Raw genomic sequence first — 18,825 nt, forward strand, 5'->3', positions numbered from 1 at the left:
AGAAGCCAGGGAAGTGGCACACACTGCAGCCTGGGTGGTTTTTGGTTTGTTGTTAAATGATATTTAAGTGCTTACAGTGTGTCAAACGCTGTTCTAAGTGCTGGGGTAGATACATCTTAATTAGGGAAGACACGTCCCGGTGCCGCGTGGGGCTCACAGTCTGAGTAGGAGGGAGAACAGATATGGAATCCTTGTTTTACAGTTGAGGAAACAGGCACAGAGAAGTTAAGTGACTTGCTCAAGGTCACACAGCAAGCAAGTGGCAAAGGCTGGATTCAAACATCCCCCCCCACCTTACCTCCTTCCCCTCCCCTCAGCACCAGTATATATGTATATATGTTTGTACATACTTATTACTCTATTTCATTTGTACATATTTATTCTATTTATTTTATTTTGTTAAAATGTTTTGTTTTGCTCTCTGTCTCCCCCTTCTAGACTGCGAACCTGCTGTTGGGTAGGGACCGTCTCTATCTGTTGCCAACTTGTACTTCCCAAGCACTTAGTACAGTGCTCTGCACACAGTAAGTGCTCAATAAATACGATTGATTGATTGATTGATTGAGCCCACTGTTGGGTAGGGACCGTCTCTATATGTTGCCAACTTGTACTTCCCAAGCGCTTAGGACAGTGCTCTGCACACAGTAAGCGCTCAATAAATATGATTGAATGAATGAATGAATGTCCATTCCAAAGATCTCAAAATACTTTATGGAAAAATTGATAGATTTTCAACAACATCCTTCCAATGTGGAAATCTGCAGGATCAACTTTGTCCAAGTGGTAAGGCATAATAAGGAAGATCACAAGAACCCACCAAGAGATATGGCCTTGATTCCCACCGTCTCCTTAAAATCAATCAATCGTATTTATTGAGCGCTTACTATGTGCAGAGCACTGTACTAAGCGCTTGAAACAGCTCGTACCTTCGTCACAGATATTTAACACCCTCCTTAAAGAATACACCTAGTGTGAAAAGAGTACCAACTATTTGCTGAAACAATTCTCCCCATCCTTTGTACCCCCAATCAGTTTCAAAATGTTTTACATATAAGTTTTAATGCTTCCACAAATGTGTATTTTGATTCATTTAGCATATTCTATTTTCTTCATCACCATGGAGTGTCTCAGTTCATTTAAAATACTCTTACTTTCCAGCCCCATAATACTTTTCATCATCAATCGTATTTATTGAGCGCTTACTGTGTGCAGAGCACTGTACTAAGCGCTTGTACTAAGCACTGTACAAGACTCGGTTATACCTAGTGTGCTTAATTCTCGAGTATTTGAATTTTGCTTAAAGAAACACACATTTAGAACTGTTAGAGTAGCGGGATTGGGTGGGGGCAGTGGGAGGAAATAAAAGAGGAGACAATAATTACCTGTCTTTGATGCTACACAGATCGATGAGTAAATTGCTAAAGTTCCCCAAGGAACCTTGCTGGACTAAAAGAAGATCCTTGGGCTGGTTATCAATAAAGATGAGCTTCATACAGCCTTGGAAAGCTTTCGTGGGATTGAAACACGGACAATCGGTGACATTCTCAGGGCATCCTAGAGGACACAGAAAAACACGAAGTAGGTCGGTCAGTCAATCGTATTTATTACATGCTTACTATGTGGAGAGCACTGTACTAAGTGCTTGGGAGAGTACACTATAACAGATGCATTCCCTGCCCACAGTGGGTTTACAGTCCAGAGGGGCATACTGATGGTGTAGTGGCTAGAGCACGGGCCTAAAAGTCCGGAGGTCATGGGTTCTAATCCCGGCTCTGTCACTTTTCTGCTGTGTGGCCTTGGACAAGTCACTTAACTTCTCTGGGCTTCAGTTACCTCATCTGTAAAACCGGTATTAGGACTGTGAGCTCCATGTGGGACAGAGATTGGGTCCAACCTAACATGTATCTACCCCAGTGCTTAGAACAGTATTTGGCACATAGTAAGTGCTAGTACAGTGCTAAGTGCTTAGTACAGTGCTCTGCACACAGTAAGCGCTCAATAAATACGACTGAGTGAATGAACAAGTACCAAAATGATAGACACAATTCATTCATTCATTCAATCGTATTTATTGAGCGCTTACTGTGTGCAGAACACTGTACTAAGCGCTAGGGAGAGTACAAGTTGGAAATGTATAGAGACGGTCCCTACCCAACAACGGGTTCACAGTCTAGAAGGGGGAGACAGACAACAAAACAAAACATATAGACAGTTGAAACTTGTAGACAATATGTTGGGTATATGCATAGGTATGTGCGTGACATATATTTAGGCATTTTATTCATGCATAATATGTATGGTTATTGTTTTAAACATTGCAAATGCACTGTTACAAAGGGAGACAAACGGTCTATATTTACAAAAACAATGTTTAGACGTGTGTGTGTGTGTGTGCGTGTGTGTGTATGTGTTGGCCTTTTCCCAAAGATTACATAAAGGTAAAGATTCCTTATTCATCCAGTGACCTCTACCTCTACGGTTGTTAAAAGTTTAAAATGCCTGGGAAAGGTGACTTGAACACAGAAGCGCTATTAATAAGCAATCAGAAACCATTTCAGGCTCCATTAGCAGAAATTCCTACTCTATTCAGTTGTATTCATTCATTCAATCATATTTATTGAGCACTTACTGTGTGCAGAGTACTGTATTAAGCGCTTGGGAAATTATTTAACGTTTACTGTGTGCAGAACACTGTACTCAGCACTTGGGAGTGACCGCTAGAACAAGAAATAGACACAATCCCCCCAAAAAAAATTTACAGCTGGCTCCTGTTTCTCACTTCTAGACCATGAGCCCGTTGTTGGGTAGGGACCATCCCTATATGTTGCCAACTTGTACTTACCAAGCACTTAGTACAGTGCTCTGTACACAGTAAGCGCTCAATAAATACGATTGAATGAATGAATGAATGAATCAGAGGACTGGGTTTGGATTCTAGTTCTGCCACTCGCCTGCTGTGGAACTTTGAGCAAGTCACTTTCCTCCTCTGTGCCTCAGTTACCTCATCTGTAAAATTCATTCATTCAATCGTATTGATTGAGCGCTTACTGTGTGCAGAGCACTGTACTAAGCGCTTGGGAAGTACAAGTTGGCAACATATAGAGACGGTCATCATCATCATCATCATCAATCGTATTTATTGAGCGCTATGTGCAGAGCACTAAGCGCTTGGGAAGTACAAATTGGCAACATATAGATACAGTCCCTACCCAACAGTGGGCTCACAGTCTAAAAGGGGGAGACAGAGAACAAAACCAAACATACTAACAAAATAAAATAAATAGAATAGATATGTACAAATAAAATAAATAAATAAATAAATATTTATTAGATAGATAATAAATAGACGGTCCCTACCCAACAGTGGGCTCACAGTCCAGAAGGTGGGCTAAGTATCTGTTCTCCCTCCATCGTAGACTGTGAGCCCCATGTGTTCAAACTGCTTTGATAATCTACCCCAGTGCTTAGTACAGTGCTTGGCACATAGTAAGCATTTGCCAAACTCCATTATTCTTATGGTCATTATTATTAGCAGCTCATTATTCCAGTCAGCAACAGTCCTAAACATGAGATCAGTGAGTATCGAGGGTCTGTTCAGACGCTCCTTTGTGAAACTTTCCAGCCTTTCACCAAAAACCAGCAGCCCCAGCTTTAGAAACCCAAGCGTGCCTGCCATAAATCAAAGACATGTCAATTTTCTGTCCTCTTTTCTTGCGAAATTATTAGGGTTTACCTAAATGGATAAAAAGGGGCAATGAGAAGAATTAGGAATTATATTTGGGGGTAAATGTATCGTGCTCTCCCAAGTGCTTAGAACAGTGCTCTGCATGCAGTAAGCGCTCAATAAATATAACTGAATGAATGAATCGAATGAATGACCTTGGGAAAGTCACTTCGCTTCTCTGTGGCTCAGTTACTTCATCTGTAAAATGGGGATTGAGACAGTGAGCCCACATGGGATAGGGACTGTGTTCAATTTGGTCGTATCCACTCTAGCACTTTTTACAGTGCCTGGTGCACAGTAAGTGCTTAACAAATACCATTGTTATTATTATAAAAACAGATAATTCATGCTTGGAGTGTAATAAATTTATTCTGATGGGGTGAGATGAGGGAATGAATTAAGGAAAGCTTTTGCTGGCAAAGCTTTTCCGATGCCTATCCAGAGTTGCAAAATATGCATTAATTAGGAGTGATTCAATTTCCCATGAAATATTCCAAAACGTTATGAATGGAAAGCAAAGTTCTGGGCTTCAGTGTGTGTGTATGTGTGTGTGTTGTGTGATGTGTGTTTTTCCACTAATAAATATTTTCCCTAACCTGACCTCCGATTTGGAATTATCTCCTCCACAAGCTTAATAACTCTTTGGCCTTTGATAGTTTGCCTGTAGGGATAACAGCCTGGGGAAATTATGCCCCTACTCAAGGGGCATGGTGATGCTATAAAATGATGTTTTTGCTGATGCCTCGTGAAAGTCTCTCCAGTTTTAGATTCTGTTTTTCAGGGAGTCACAGAACAGGTGTCCTGGCTACAAATCTCCAACGGTTGTAAATCCTTTTCACTGCTAACACTACCGCCCAAACTGAAGCCGCCCCTACACGGGCCTTTATCCATCTTTGCCCCCAAAAGACTGTCTTGCACACAGAGCCATTAAATTAAAACTGGCATCGGTATGGTCAGCTGAATTTCGAGTCTTTCTCAGTTGTTTTTTTCTGGAAAGTCCGGTAATTTACCTCCGAAATAATAGCTGTTTCCTGAATATATCAGCACCAGGCTTGTTTCATGAACGGCTGAGGCTGCGTCATTATCCAGTGTCAGGGTAATTCGATTTCTTCTGGCGTTGATGTTCACTGAATGCCACAGGCCATCACTGAGGTTGGTGCCTGGAAAAGAAAAATGAAGACTAAGGGGTGGGGACCGATTTAGAAGGGACGGATGGGAGTTCGGAAGCTGCCGCAGCTGCTTTAGCAACTCACCCCCGCTCTTCACGGCACAAACCCTTCAGTTCTTCGATGTGAAAAGCACTAGAGTGACGCGTGGGATTTCTCGGGGACATAACCGGCTGCTTGTGCTCCCTCTCTTTTCCTTTCATTTGCATAATCATTGGCATGGATTATCATTGCTCTCCCCCTTCTTGTGCATTGAGACAAAATCATTTTGAAGGCTTTAAAGCTGTTCTTTTCATTTTTTCCCCCTCTTCGCTGTCCTTATTAGACTCTGCAACTTCTGTCTCATACGGCTGAGTTTGGAGCTCCTTAGGTCATGTAGCATCAAGCTAGAACTAGAGGCAATCGTTGCAGCGTGGTTCAGTGGAAAGAGCCCGGGTTTGGGAGTCAGAGGTCATGGGTTCTAATCCTGACTCCGCCACATGTCAGCTGTGTGACTTTGGGCAGGTCACTTCACTTCTCTGGCCCTCAGTTCCCTCATCTGTAAAATGGGGATTAAGACGGTGAGCCCTATGTAGGACAATCTGATGACCTTGTATCCCCCCAGCGCTTAGAACAGTGCTTGGCACATAGTAAGCGCTTAACAAATCATCATCATCAATCATATTTATTGAGCGCTTACTGTGTGCAGAGCACTGTACTAAGCGCTTGGGAAGTACAAATTGGCAACATATAGAGACAGTCCCTACCCAACAGTGGGCACACAGTCTAAAAGGTGGGCTCACAGTCTAAAAAACAAATGCCATTATTATTATTATTATTATTATTATTATTATTATTATCATTATATTCAGAGTAATCTGAGGAAGGTGGGATTAGAAACTTTATTATTATTATTATTATTATTATTATTATTATTATTATTATTATATTCAGAGTAATCTGAGGAAGGTGGGATTAGAAACTCCACTAGGAATCGAGTCAATACCTCCGGGGAGGCCAGAGTGATTGTGCCCAATCCAGACGTTCAAAACAAATAATGACCAAAGTTGAGATTCAATCGTTATTAAAAAAAAATAACTGAACAGGTGCTGACGACTTTGACACCTGTCTACACGTTTTGTTTTGTTGTCTGTCTCCCCCTTCTCGATTGTGAGCCCGTTTTTGGGTAGGGACAGTCTTTATATGTTGCCAATCTGTACTTCCCAAGCGCTTAGTACAGTGCTCTGCACACAATAAGTGCTCAATAAATACGATTGAATGAATGATTACAACAGGGGATACACAAACTGAGGTCTTCAGAATGATTTTTGAAGCCACCGAGGCTTAGAGTTGCATGGCTTGATTGCCTGATTAGCAAGTGCCTTGAGATTAGCCACATGGCTGCCCTCAGGAGTAACTGGAACTCTTCCACTCTTGGGAGAACATACAACCTCCAGGCCAGAATGCCCCTATAACCTCTAGACAGTGTACAGTATATATATATATATATATATATATATGGTTGTACATATTTATTACTCTATCTATTTATTTATTTTACTTGTCCATATCTATCCTATTTATTTTATTTTGTTGGTAGGTTTGGTTTTGTTCTCTGTCTCCCCCTTTTAGACTGTGAGCCCACTGTTGGGTAGGGACTGTCTCTATGTGTTGCCAATTTGTACTTCCCAAGCGCTTAGTACAGTGCTCTGCACATAGTAAGCGCTCAATAAATACGATTGATGATGGTGATGTACACAAAACCAATCCCTACTGCTATAGGTTTCTGCTTCCTTCCCTGCAATAATAATACTAATGGCATTTGTTAAGCACTTACTATGCGCCAAGCACTGTTCTAAGAGCTGGGGTAATAATGATGGCATTTATTAAGCGCTTACTATGTGCAAAACACTGTTCTAAGCACTGGGGAGGTTACAAGGTGATCAGGTTGTCCCACGGGGAGCTCACAAATCCCCATTTTACAGATGAGGGAACTGAGGCACAGAGAAGGAATTGACTTGCCCAAAGTCACACAGCTGATATTTGGCAGAGCTGGGATTTGAACCCATGATCTCTGGCTCCAAAGCCTGTGCTCTTTCCACTGAGCCACGCTGCTTCTCACAAAGCAGCGTGAGGTGAGGTAGATACAAGGTAATCAGTGGGGTAGATACAAGGTAATCAGGTTGTCCCACGTGGGGCTAACAGTCTTAATCCTCATTTCACAGATAAAGTAACTGAGGCACAGAGAAGTAAAGTGACTTGTCCGAGGTCACACAGCAGACAAGTGGAGGAACAGGATTAGAACCCACGACCTCTGACTCCCAAACCCGTGCTCCTGCCACAAAGCCATGCTGCTTCTCACATAATTATGGTATTTGTTAAGCGCTCACTATGTTCCAAGGCACTGTTCTAAGCGCTGGGGTGGATACAAGCAAATCAGGTTGGACATAGTCCCTGTCCCACATGGGGCTCACAGTCTTAATCCCCATTTTCAAGATGAGGTCTCTGAGGCCCAGAGAAGTGAAGTGATTTGCCTAAGGTCACACAGCAGATGTACTTGTACTTCCCAAGCGCTTAGTACACTGCTCTGCACACAGTAAACGCTCAATAAATCCGACTGATTGATTGATTGAGTGGCAGGGCCGAAATTAGAACCCATGACCTTTTGACTCAGTAGTCCTGCCAAGCCTGTTTGAAAGCATGTAACTTTGTTTTTGACCAATCAGACGTGTTCATCTACCATGTGCACAGCATTGTACCCAGCGCTTAGAACAGTGCTTGTACATAGTAAGCGCTTAACAAATACCATCATTATTATTACTAAGCACTTGGGTGAGTACAATACGTTAGAGATGATGCACGGAGTCCCTATCTACACTGAGCTAGTTGTCTAAGGGGGCTAACAAATATCAAAATAAAGACAGGTAGGGGAAAAGGAAGAGCATAAAGTTATAAACCCAGTGCTTAGAACAGTGCTTGGCACATAGAAAGCGCTTAACAAACACCATCATTATTATTATACGTAAGTGAAGGGATATAGACCCAAATGTATAGATGACATAGAAGGGAAGGCTAATAGGGTGGAGAAGTGAGAGATTAATCAGGGAGAGCTTCTTGGAAGAGGAGATATGTCATTAGCAGGGCTTTGAAGAAGGTGAGATTGATAGTCTGTTGGATGTTTCAGCCCAGAGGGCATGGGTGTGGAGTCTGTGCTGACATTCAGTAAGTAGGCTGGTATTAAAGGAGCAGTGTGAAGGTTGAGATAATAATAATAATTAAAAAAAAATAGTATTTGTTAAGTGCTTACTATGTGCCAAGCACTGTTCTAAGCCCTGGGATTGATACAGGATTATCTGGTTTACCCACGTGGGGGTCACAGTCTTAATTCCCATTTTATATACTTCCCAAGCGCTTAGTACAGTGCTCTGCACACAGTAAGCGCTCAATAAATACGATTGATTGATTGATTGATTGATATACGAGGTAACTGAGGAACAGAGAAGTGAAGTGACTTTCATTCATTCATTCATTCAATCGTATTTATTGAGCGCTTACTGTGTGCAGAGCACTGTACTAAGCGCTTGGGGAGTACAAGTTGGCAACCTAACCCAAAGTCACACAGCAGACAAGTGGCAGAGCTGGGATTAGAACCCACGACCTCCAACTCCCAAACCCGGCCTCTTTCCACTAAGTCACGCTGCTTCTCTAGTAGATGTAGTGGGAAATTAGCCAGATTAGGAAGGAGAGGTAGAGTTGATTCAATCCCTTAATGGTAATAATGATAATCATGGCATTTATTAAGTGCTTACTATATGCAAAGCACTGTTCTAAGGGCTGGGGAGGTTACAAGGTGATCAGGTTGTCCCACGGAGGGCTCACAATCTTAATCCCCATTTTACAGATGAGGTAACTGAGGCACAGAGAAGTGAAGTGACTTGCCCAAAGTCACACAGCTGACAATTGGCAGAGCCGGAATTTGAACCCATGACCTCTGACTCCAAAGCCCGGGCTCTTTCCACTGAGCCACGTTGCTTCCCCCAGCTTGTCTAGTGTAAACAGCACAGGCCTGGAAGTCTGAGGAGCTGGGTTCTAATCCCTGCTCCACCACTTAATAATGATAATAATAATAATACTAATAGTGGTATTTGTTAAGCCACTTACTGTGTGCCAAGCACTTTTCTAGGCACTGGGGTAGATAAAAGGTAACCAGGTTGTCCCGCATGGGGCTCACAGCCTTAATCCCCATTTTACAGATGAGGTAACTGAGGCCCAGAGAAGTTAAGTGGCTCGCCCAAGGTAACACAGCAGACAAGTGGCAGAGTGGGATTAGAACCCACATCCTCTGACTCCAAAGCCTGTGCTCTTGCCAAGTCGCTTAACTGCTCTCTGCCTCAGTGCCTAATCTGTAAAATGAAGATTAAGCTTGTGAGCGCCGTATAAAAATAATAATAATAATAATGATGATGTTATTTGTTAAGTGCTTACTATGTGCAAAGCACTGTTCGAAGCACTGGGGAGGTTACAAAGTGATCAGGTTGTCCCACAGGGGGCTCACAGTTTTAATTCCCATTTTACAGATGAGGTAACTGAGGCCGAGGGAAGTTAAGTGGCTCGCCCAAAGTCACACAGCTGGCAGTTGGCGGAGCCAGGATTTGAACCCATGACCTCTGACTCCAAAGCCCTTGCTCTTTCCACTGAGCCACGCTGCTTCTCTGGACTATGTCCAACCTGATTAGCTTGTATCTACCTCAGAACAGTGCCTGGCGTGTAGTAAGCACTTAACAAATACCATTAAAAAATCCCCACACAAAAAGAAACTCCAAAAAAAATATTTAGTAGGCCTGATCTCTGTATTTAGGCCTTTACAATCTAGTAGGGGGAGATGAACATATAAAAATGGATATATTTTAGGGGAACAACAGAGTTTGAAGACGTAGCTGTGTGTTTATGTGTGTGTGTGTGCATGTGTGCACACATGTGCACTGTTCTAGGGGCCAGCAGATTGGTTGACTTTACTAGAAGAAAATGGTGATAATAATAATAATAATAGTGGTATTTGTTAAGCGCTTACTATGTGCGAAGCACTGTTCTAAGAGCTGCGGGGATACAAGGTGATCAGGTTGTCCCACGTGGGGCTCACAGTCTTAATCCCCATTTTACAGATGAGGTAACTGAGGCGCAGAGAAGTTAAGTGATTTGCCCAAGGTCACACAGCTAAGTGGCTGAGCTAAGTGGATTCGAACCCATGACCTCTGACTCCCAAGCCCGCGCTCTTTCCACTGAGCCACGCTGCTTCTAGCCATTGACTTAAGTAGCCACTGGCTTAAGCGTGATCAGTCAAAGCAGAAGTGAGAGAGAGAAGAGGTGGGCTCGTTTCGTCCTGTTTTATTCGAGCTTATTTTCAGAGCCGTTTGAGTTGGTGAAGAGGCAGGAACAAATTGAGTTTCTAGTCACTAATGATAATATCAGAAATCCATTCAGAGCAGAGTGGCCATTTATCTGGTTTGAAACCAGAGAGTCTGGTTGTCTGCTGGTTCTGATAAGGCACCAGACATCTTTATATTCTGTGGCTTAGAAGCAGACCCCGTTGACCGCGACCTTGGGATTTCTGGAACAAAGGGGGAAAGGGTGCGGAGCATTGTACTGAGCCCTTGGGAGAGTGTGACACAACAGAGTTGGCAGATACATTCCCTGCCCGTAACAAACTCACAGTCTAGAGGGAATAAATAGTTGCATATCATCATCATCATCATCAATCGTATTTATTGAGCGCTTACTATGTGCAGAGCACTGTACTAAGTGCTTGGGAAGTACAAATTGGCAACATATAGAGACAGTCCCTACCCAACAGTGGGCTCACAGTCTAAAAGGGGGAGACGGAGAACTAAACCAAACATACTAACAAAATAAAATAAATAGAATAGATATGTACAAGTAAAATAGAGTAATAAATATGTACAAACATATTTACATATATGCAGGTGCTGTGGGGAAGGGAAGGAGGTAAAATGGGAGGGATGGAGAGGGGGATGAAGGGGAGAGGGAGGAAGGGGCTCAGTCTGGGAAGGCCTCCTGGAGGAGGTGAGCTCTCAGTAGGGCCTTGAAGGGAGGAAGAGAGCTAGTTTGGCAGATGGAGGGCATTCCAGGCCAGGGGGATGACGTGGGCCGGGGGTCGATGGTGGGACAGGCGAGAACGAGGTACAGTGAGGAGATTAGCAGCAGAGGAGCGGAGGGTGCGGGCTGGGCTGGAGAAGGAGAGAAGGGAGGTGAGGTAGGAGGGGGCGAGGGGATGGACAGCCTTGAAGCCCAGGGTGAGGAGTTTCTGCCTGATGCGTAGATTGATTGGTAGCCACTGGAGATTTTTGAGGAGGGGAGTGATATGCCCAGAGCATTTCTGGACAAAGATAACCCGGGCAACAGCATGAAGTATGGATTGAAGTGGGGAGAGACACGAGGATGCATATACAAACGAGCATCCTAAAGACAAGCGGCGGATTCGAATCCAGGTCTCTGACTCTGAGGCCTGGACTTCATTCACTAGGCCATGCCGTTTCTCTATCTGTTGTTATTTTCAACCCACTCTCTTGGAGCATGTGCAGGTGAGGAAACAGAATGCTATAATGCCGCAGCCCAAGAACCCGGAATAGATCCATTTTATTCCTTTGCTCATTAAAAGTGGATTGGGGATGTGTTTCCAAACACAGTCCAAACAAGAACCTGTTCTGAGAGTCCCAACAGAGCCTAATGGATGTTAATCATCGATGCTATCTTAGATAAAACAAGAAGGCATTTATCCGGTGACAACTTAATTTTAGCGGAGGGTGAAGTTCACAGAATACTCATGTTTACTTGATGTGCAGATGGTGGCTATAAACAAATGGCTTTTATGAAAAAAAGTAACATTTTTAGAGCAGCTATGTTAATTAGAGTGTTATAGCTAGGACCCATCTGCCTGCCCGTATTAATCAGGGTGAATACCTCCTACACAGTAAGTTTCCCTTTGACCAATCAAAGCTGGAATAGTCCCCGTCCTTTTTAAAATTAGTGTTTCCTCTGGGTGTCTGATGCTACGGTTTAACACATCCTCTAGAATATAACAGACATTCAGTATGTGTTTCCTAAATATCATCCTCATTTCTTTCCTCGCTCTCCAGATGGGATTTAATTCAATTCTAGGTTAAAGACCTAACCTTGACTGCTAGAAGGGAAAGAACACTAAAAAAAAAAAAGTATTGTTTAGATCAAATAAGCGTTCTAATTTTTCCAAGTGCCTGTGATTCACTTTGATCTGAAAATGCAGACCCTCTTCAAATAGCCTCGGGCAGAATTTATTGTTGAATCTGAGTTGCAAGATCTTAAGATAATAACATTTCAAGACTCTGACATTTCTACAGTCGTTCCCTTAAAGGACTGGGAAAGGAAAATAGATTTTCTTTCTGGAAGAAAGGAATGACTAGCAGTAACCTTAAGGATCTTGGTGAAATACTCCATTTTGGGCGATTTAGAACATTTATCTATGACAGCTAAACTTTCTAAGTTTCCAAATCCTCGATAAGCAGTTTCAACTCACATGAATGTCCTAAATTGCAAAATAATCATGCCGACTCCGACTTCAGAAAAACTCAGGTTAGGGTTTGTCCCTCACAATGCTTACTACAGTGCATGGTGCATAGTAAGCGCTTAAATACCACAACCATTATTACTATTTGTATTTCACATTAGGTTTTATTGGTGGTTAATCAGACCTAGGAAGTTGAAACAAGCCTTCTGCAACTAACAATGGTCATCGTCATGGCTCAGTGGAAAAGAGCACGGGCTTTGGAGTCAGAGGTCATGGGTTCAAATCCCGGCTCCGCCAATTGTCAGCTGTGTGACTTTGGGCAAGTCACTTAACTTTTCTGGGCCTCAGTTCCCTCATCTGTAAAATGGGGGTGAAGACTGTGAGCCCCCAGTGGGGCAACCTGATCACTTTGTAACCTCCCCTGTGCTTAGAACAGTGCTTTGCACATAGTAAGCGCTTTTTCCCCCGCCCCCACCCCCACCCCAGGAGCCTTTATATACATATCTATACTACTACTACTACTACTACTACTACTACTACTACTAATGATTACAACAAATAATGTTATCTGTTAAACACCTATTATGTGCAAAGCACTGTACTAAATACCCACCAGATACTAAGCTCCTTGAGGGTAGAATCATGGCTATTAACTCTGTTGTTCAATTAGCCAATCAATCATATTAATTAAGCATTTGCTGTGTGCAGAGCACTGAACTAGTTGCTTGGGAGAGGACAATTTAACAGAGTTTGGAGACATGTTCCCTGTCCTTAGTGAGCTTACACTCCAGAGGGGGAGACAGACATTGATATAAAGGAATAAATCATGGATATGTACAGAAGTGCTGCGGGGCTGAGGGAGGGTGAATATAGAAAAGGAGCAAATCCAAGTTCAAGGATGACACAGAAGGGAATGGGCGAAAAGGAAATGAGGGATTATTCTTATTGTTCTCTCCCAGGTGCTCAGGACAGAGTAAATACTCAATAAATACTCTTGATTGATTGATCTTGGTTTGGAAATTCCATCTCAAAATCTATCCCTAGTTGAATTATATCAAAGTCCAATAAACAGGTACATGGTCATCATTAAGCACAGGTACAGAGGAGAGGAAGCACGGCATAATGGATAAAGCACGGGCTGGGAGTCAGAAGGTCACGGGTTCTCCTCCACTTGTCTGCTGTGTGACCTCGGGCAAGTTAATTTACTTCTCTGTGCCTCAGTTTCCTGATCTGTAAAATGGGGATTGAGACTGTGCATCCCACCTGGGACAGGGACTACGCCTAACCCGATTTGCTTGTATCCACCCCAGCACTTAGTACAGTGCCCGGAATATAGTAAGAGCTCAACGAATGTTTTTGCTCTTCCCTCCTCTCCCTGCCCCACAGCACTTATGTATATGTCTGTAATTTATTTAATAATGGCATTTATTAAGCACTTACTATGTGCAAAGCACTGTTCTAAGTACTGGGGAGGCTACAAAGTGATCAGGTTGTCCCAAGGAGGGCTCACAGTCAATCCTTTTAGACTGTGAGCCCACTGTTGGGTAGGGACTGTCTCTATATGTTGCCAACTTGTACTTCCCAAGTGCTTAGTACAGTGCTCTGCACACAGTAAGCGCTCAATAAATACGATTGATGATGATGCTGAATCCCAATTTTACAGATGAGGTAACTGAGCCTCAGAGAAGTTGAGTTGCCCAAAGTCACACAGCTGACAATTGGTGGAGCCAGGATTTGAACCCGTGACCACTGTCTCCAGAGCCCATGCTCTTTCCGTTGAGCCAAGCTGCTTCTCTTGTTTATTTATATTGATGTCTGTTTAGTTGTATTAATGTCTGTCTCTCCCACAAGGTGATCAGGTTATCCCCCAGGGGGCTCACAGTCTTAATCCCCATTTTACAGATGAGGTAACTAAGGCACAGAGAAGTGAAGTGACTTGCCCAAAGTCACACAGCTGACAATTGGCGGAGCCGGCATTTGAACCCATGACCTCTGACTCCACGGAGCCACGCTGCTTCTTCTTCTTCTTCTAGACTGGGATCCCATCATCAACATCAATCGTATTTATTGAGCGCTTACTATGTGCAGAGCACTGTACTAAGCGCTTGGGAAGTACAAATTGGCAACATATAGAGACAGTCCCTACCCAACAGTGGGCTCACAGTCTAAAAGAGGGTTGGGTAAACCATTGTTGGGTAAAAGGACCTTCTCTATGTGTTGCCGACTTGTACTTACCATGCGCTTAGTACAGTGCCCTGCACACAGTAAGCGCTCAATGAATACGATTGAATGAATTAAATACGGTTGAATGAATGAATGAATGAATGAATGAAGAATGAAAGGCCACAGTTTTGATTTGGAAAGCCGGAAGGCCGCGGTACCTGTGTGCATCTCAACGGAGCTCTCGGTCGCTTTCCGGATAACGAGCTTTAATGTCCCAGCCTCTAAGTAGAGCAGCAAGATGCCCGTGTCCTCAGACAGCTCGGTGGACAGGAGCAGACCATCTTTGTTCCAGGTTCGAAACTGGAAACTGACGGACAGGCCATCGATTTGCGGAGTTCCGGGGAGCAACAAATAACCGCTGCTGGAGCCGACGAATGTGATGGGAACAATCTGCGGTTCTGAGCAGGAAAAGGTCACGTTGCCCTGGAAAAGCAAAGCAAAATATAAACACGTAGAGTCCATTTTTTAAGTCCCATAATCTGACAGCTCATATAAACCAACTATTGAAGTTGGCCTGAATTCAGGGATCATTCTACTTCTAATTGATGCCTGAATGGAAGATTTATGTTTGCTATTCCCATGGGTAACTATAAGATGTTTTTGCTGAGAGACTTACAAAGTGTTTTAATACGGTGTGATCAGATTATGAGAACTACCATATTGATTAAAAAAAAAACCTTCAGTTTATCTTCTCTGAGAAAGGAGATGGTAGAAATAGGAACAGGAAAGGATTAGTGATTACTGAGCACTTGGCCGTTGGTGCTCCAGACGCAGTGGGGGAGATATATAATAGATGCTAACCTAGCTGTAATAATAATAATAATGGCATTTGTCAAGTGCTTATTATGTGTCAAACACTGTTCTAAATGCTGGGGTAGTTACAAACTAATCACACTGGACAAAGTCCATGTCCCAATTCGAGCTCATTTTACAGATGAAGTAACTGAGGCCCACCTAAGTCAAGTGACTTCATCATCATCATCAATCGTATTTATTGAGCGCTTACTATGTGCAGAGCACTGTGCTAAGCACTTGGGAAGTACAAATTGGCAACATATAGAGACAGTCCCTACCCAACAGTGGGCTCACAGTCTAAAAGGGGGAGACAGAGAACAAAACCAAACATACTAACAAAATAAAATAAATAGGATAGATATGTCCTAAGTAAAATAAATAAATAAACAAATAGAGTAATAAATATGTACAACCATATATACATATATACAGGTGCTGTCGGGAAGGGAAGGAGGTAAGACGGGGGGGATGGAGAGGGGGCGAGGGGGAGAGGAAGGAAGGGGCTCAGTCTGGGAAGGCCTCCTGGAGGAGGTGAGTTCTCAGCAGGGCCTTGCCCAAGGTCACGCAGCAGACAAGTCGTAGAGTCAGGATTAGAACCCAGGTCCTTCTGACTCCCAAGCCCGTGCTCTACCCACTAGGCCGCACTGCTTCTCTCCTGCCCACGCTGTCCCCCCCAGCACAAAACTCCTTCCTTCCTTAGATCCCATGGAGCAAAATATTCCCATCGCTTAAAATCCCACCTCCTCCACCAAGCCTTCCACAATTAGTTCCCAGCAGCCCACGCCATTCCCACTCAAAAGCAGTTTCCTCAAATGAAGCACTCATCTATGCCCTTCCTGAGCCCTTCTGAATATATATCATTCAATTATTCTATTACTTTCTTAGATTTCACCACATGTAAATAAGTTTTTGTCCATCTTCCCATTACAGTGTAAGGTCCTTGCGGTAAGGGTCATGTCTCTTCCCTGTTTGTATTTGCAAAGGGCTTAATATATATAATTGCTCTTCATATTCAAAGGTGACATTCACCTATGAAGGCATGGGTAACATAAAAGGCCACTGTGGGATCCACAGGACCCTCGTTGTGGTTCACAACCTCGTTGTTCACAACCCTTGTTGTGTTGGCATGCTTAAGAAAAGCTTAATACATTGAGAGAGCGCTGCACTCCGAGAGCGCTTAACAGATATCACTAGTCAGTAAATCAGTCAGTTGATTGTATACCCAGAGCTTAGAACAGAGCAGAAACTCCTCACCCTGGGCTTCAAGGCTGTCCATCACCTCGCCCCCTCCTACCTCACCTCCCTTCTCTCCTTCTCCAGCCCAGCCCGCACCCTCCGCTCATCTGCCACTAATCTCCTCACCATGCCTCGCTCTCGCCTGTCCCGCCGTCGACCCCCGGCCCACGTCATCCCCCGGGCCTGGAATGCCCTCCCTCTGCCCATCCACCAAGCTAGCTCTCTTCCTCCCTTCAAGGCCCTACTGAGAGCTCCCCTCCTCCAGGAGGCCTTCCCAGACTGAACCCCTTCCTTCCTCTCCCCCTCCTTCCCTGCCCATCCCCCCCACCTTACCTCCTTCCCTTCACCACAGCACCTATAATATGTATATATGTTCGTATGTATTTATTACTCTATTTATTTATTTATTTTATTTGTACATATCTATTCTATTTATTTTATTTTGTTAGTATGTTTGGTTTGTTCTCTGTCTCCCCCTTTTAGACTGTGAGCCCACTGTTGGGTAGGGACTGTCTCTATATGTTGCCAACTTGTACTTTCCAAGTGCTTAGTACAGTGCTCTGCACACAATAAGTGCTCAATAAATACGATTGATTGAATGAATGAATGAATTAATTAATTAATGCTTGGCACATTGTAAGCGCTTAACAAATAATCTAATCCCGGCTCCACCACTTGTCAGCGGTGTGACCTTGGGCAAGTCACTTAACTTCTCTGTGCCTCAGTTACCTCATCTGTAAAATGGGGATTAAGACTGTAAGCCCCACATGGGACAACCTAATTACCTTGTATCTCCCCCAGTGCTTAGAACAGTGCTTGGCACATAGTAAGCGCTTAACAAATACTATTATTATTATTAAATACCATTATAATTATTATTTATTGAACGTTTATGGTGTCCTATCAATTTACTAAGTGCTTGGAAGAGTACAATAAAGCAATATAACAGACACATTCCCTGCCTACAATGAACTTACAGACTAAAAGGGGGAGAGAGGGTGTATTACTAGAGTGCCTAGTAGTAGTACTATTACTTCTATCACTATTTCTATGTTTACTACAACTAGTACAGTTATTATAGTAAACATAGATGTAGTGATGAAGATGAACTCTGGTCATAGATAGAGTCTATGATTGATAGATAGATAGATAGATAGATAGATAGATAGATAGATAGTCATAGATGAAGTCTGTCCCCCTTCTAGACTGTGAGCCCATTGTTGGGTAGGGACCATCTCTATATGTTGCCGACTTGTACTTCCCAAGCGCTTAGTACAGTGCTCTGCACACAGTAAGTGATCAATAAATACGAGTGAATGAATGTAGTGATAATAATGATGGCATCTGTTAAGCATTCTCTATGTGCAAAACACTGTTCTAAGTGCTGGGGGGATACAAGGTGATCAGGTTATCCCACATGGGGCTCACGGTCTTAATCCCCATTTTACAGATGAGATAACTGAAGCACAGAGGAGTTAAGCAACTTGCCCAAGGTCACACAGCAGACCAGTGGCTGAGGCAGGATTAGAACCCATGACCTCTGACTCCCAATCCCGGGCTCTTTCCACAATAGTAGTAGTAGTAGTAGTTTATTACAACTACTGTTGTTATTCTCTCCTATCAATCGACCCTTTATAGTGGCAGGAGAGTTTGCATAAATTGACAAAGTTTTGAGCTATGCCATATGGAAAGATCTAACCTGAAGAGTCAGCCAAAGTTGATTCACCTGTGGTGGGCAGAAGCGGCACAGAAAAGAGTCAAAGGCAGACGATCAAGTGATCAAAACGTTGATCAAAGACAACGGGAGAGACTCAAGTTTTGTTTCGGTGTAAGTGACACCGAAGGGAGAGGGAGGGGGGAGAGAAGATGAAGGCTTAATTGGGTAGCACCTCTTGGTTGAGGATGTGATTTTAAAAAGGCTTTGGAAGTAGGAAGAGTGGTGGTCTGTGTGGATGTACTAATAGTCGTATTAATAATTGTGGTATCTGTTAAATGCCTCCCCACAGCACCTGTATATATGTTTGTACATATTTATTACTCTATTTATTTTACCTGTACATGTCTATTCTATTTATTTTATTTTGTTAGTATGTTTGGTTTTGTTCTCTGTCTCCCCCTTTTAGACTGTGAGCCCACTGTTG

At 43.2% G+C, this 18,825-nt stretch overlaps 1 protein-coding gene across 1 annotated transcript in view; it reads right to left on the minus strand.

Annotated features, from left to right (window-relative positions):
- Positions 1–18,825, minus strand: part of CNTNAP5 (contactin associated protein family member 5) — a 919,822-nt gene that overhangs the window by 374,225 nt on the left and 526,772 nt on the right. The window contains 3 exon segments of the mRNA XM_038741400.1: positions 1,383–1,554; positions 4,735–4,884; positions 14,812–15,076. Of these exon segments, the coding sequence (XP_038597328.1) occupies positions 1,383–1,554; positions 4,735–4,884; positions 14,812–15,076 (587 nt within the window).

Source organism: Tachyglossus aculeatus, chromosome 1, assembly GCF_015852505.1.
Source record: "Tachyglossus aculeatus isolate mTacAcu1 chromosome 1, mTacAcu1.pri, whole genome shotgun sequence".
NCBI lineage: Eukaryota > Metazoa > Chordata > Mammalia > Monotremata > Tachyglossidae > Tachyglossus > Tachyglossus aculeatus.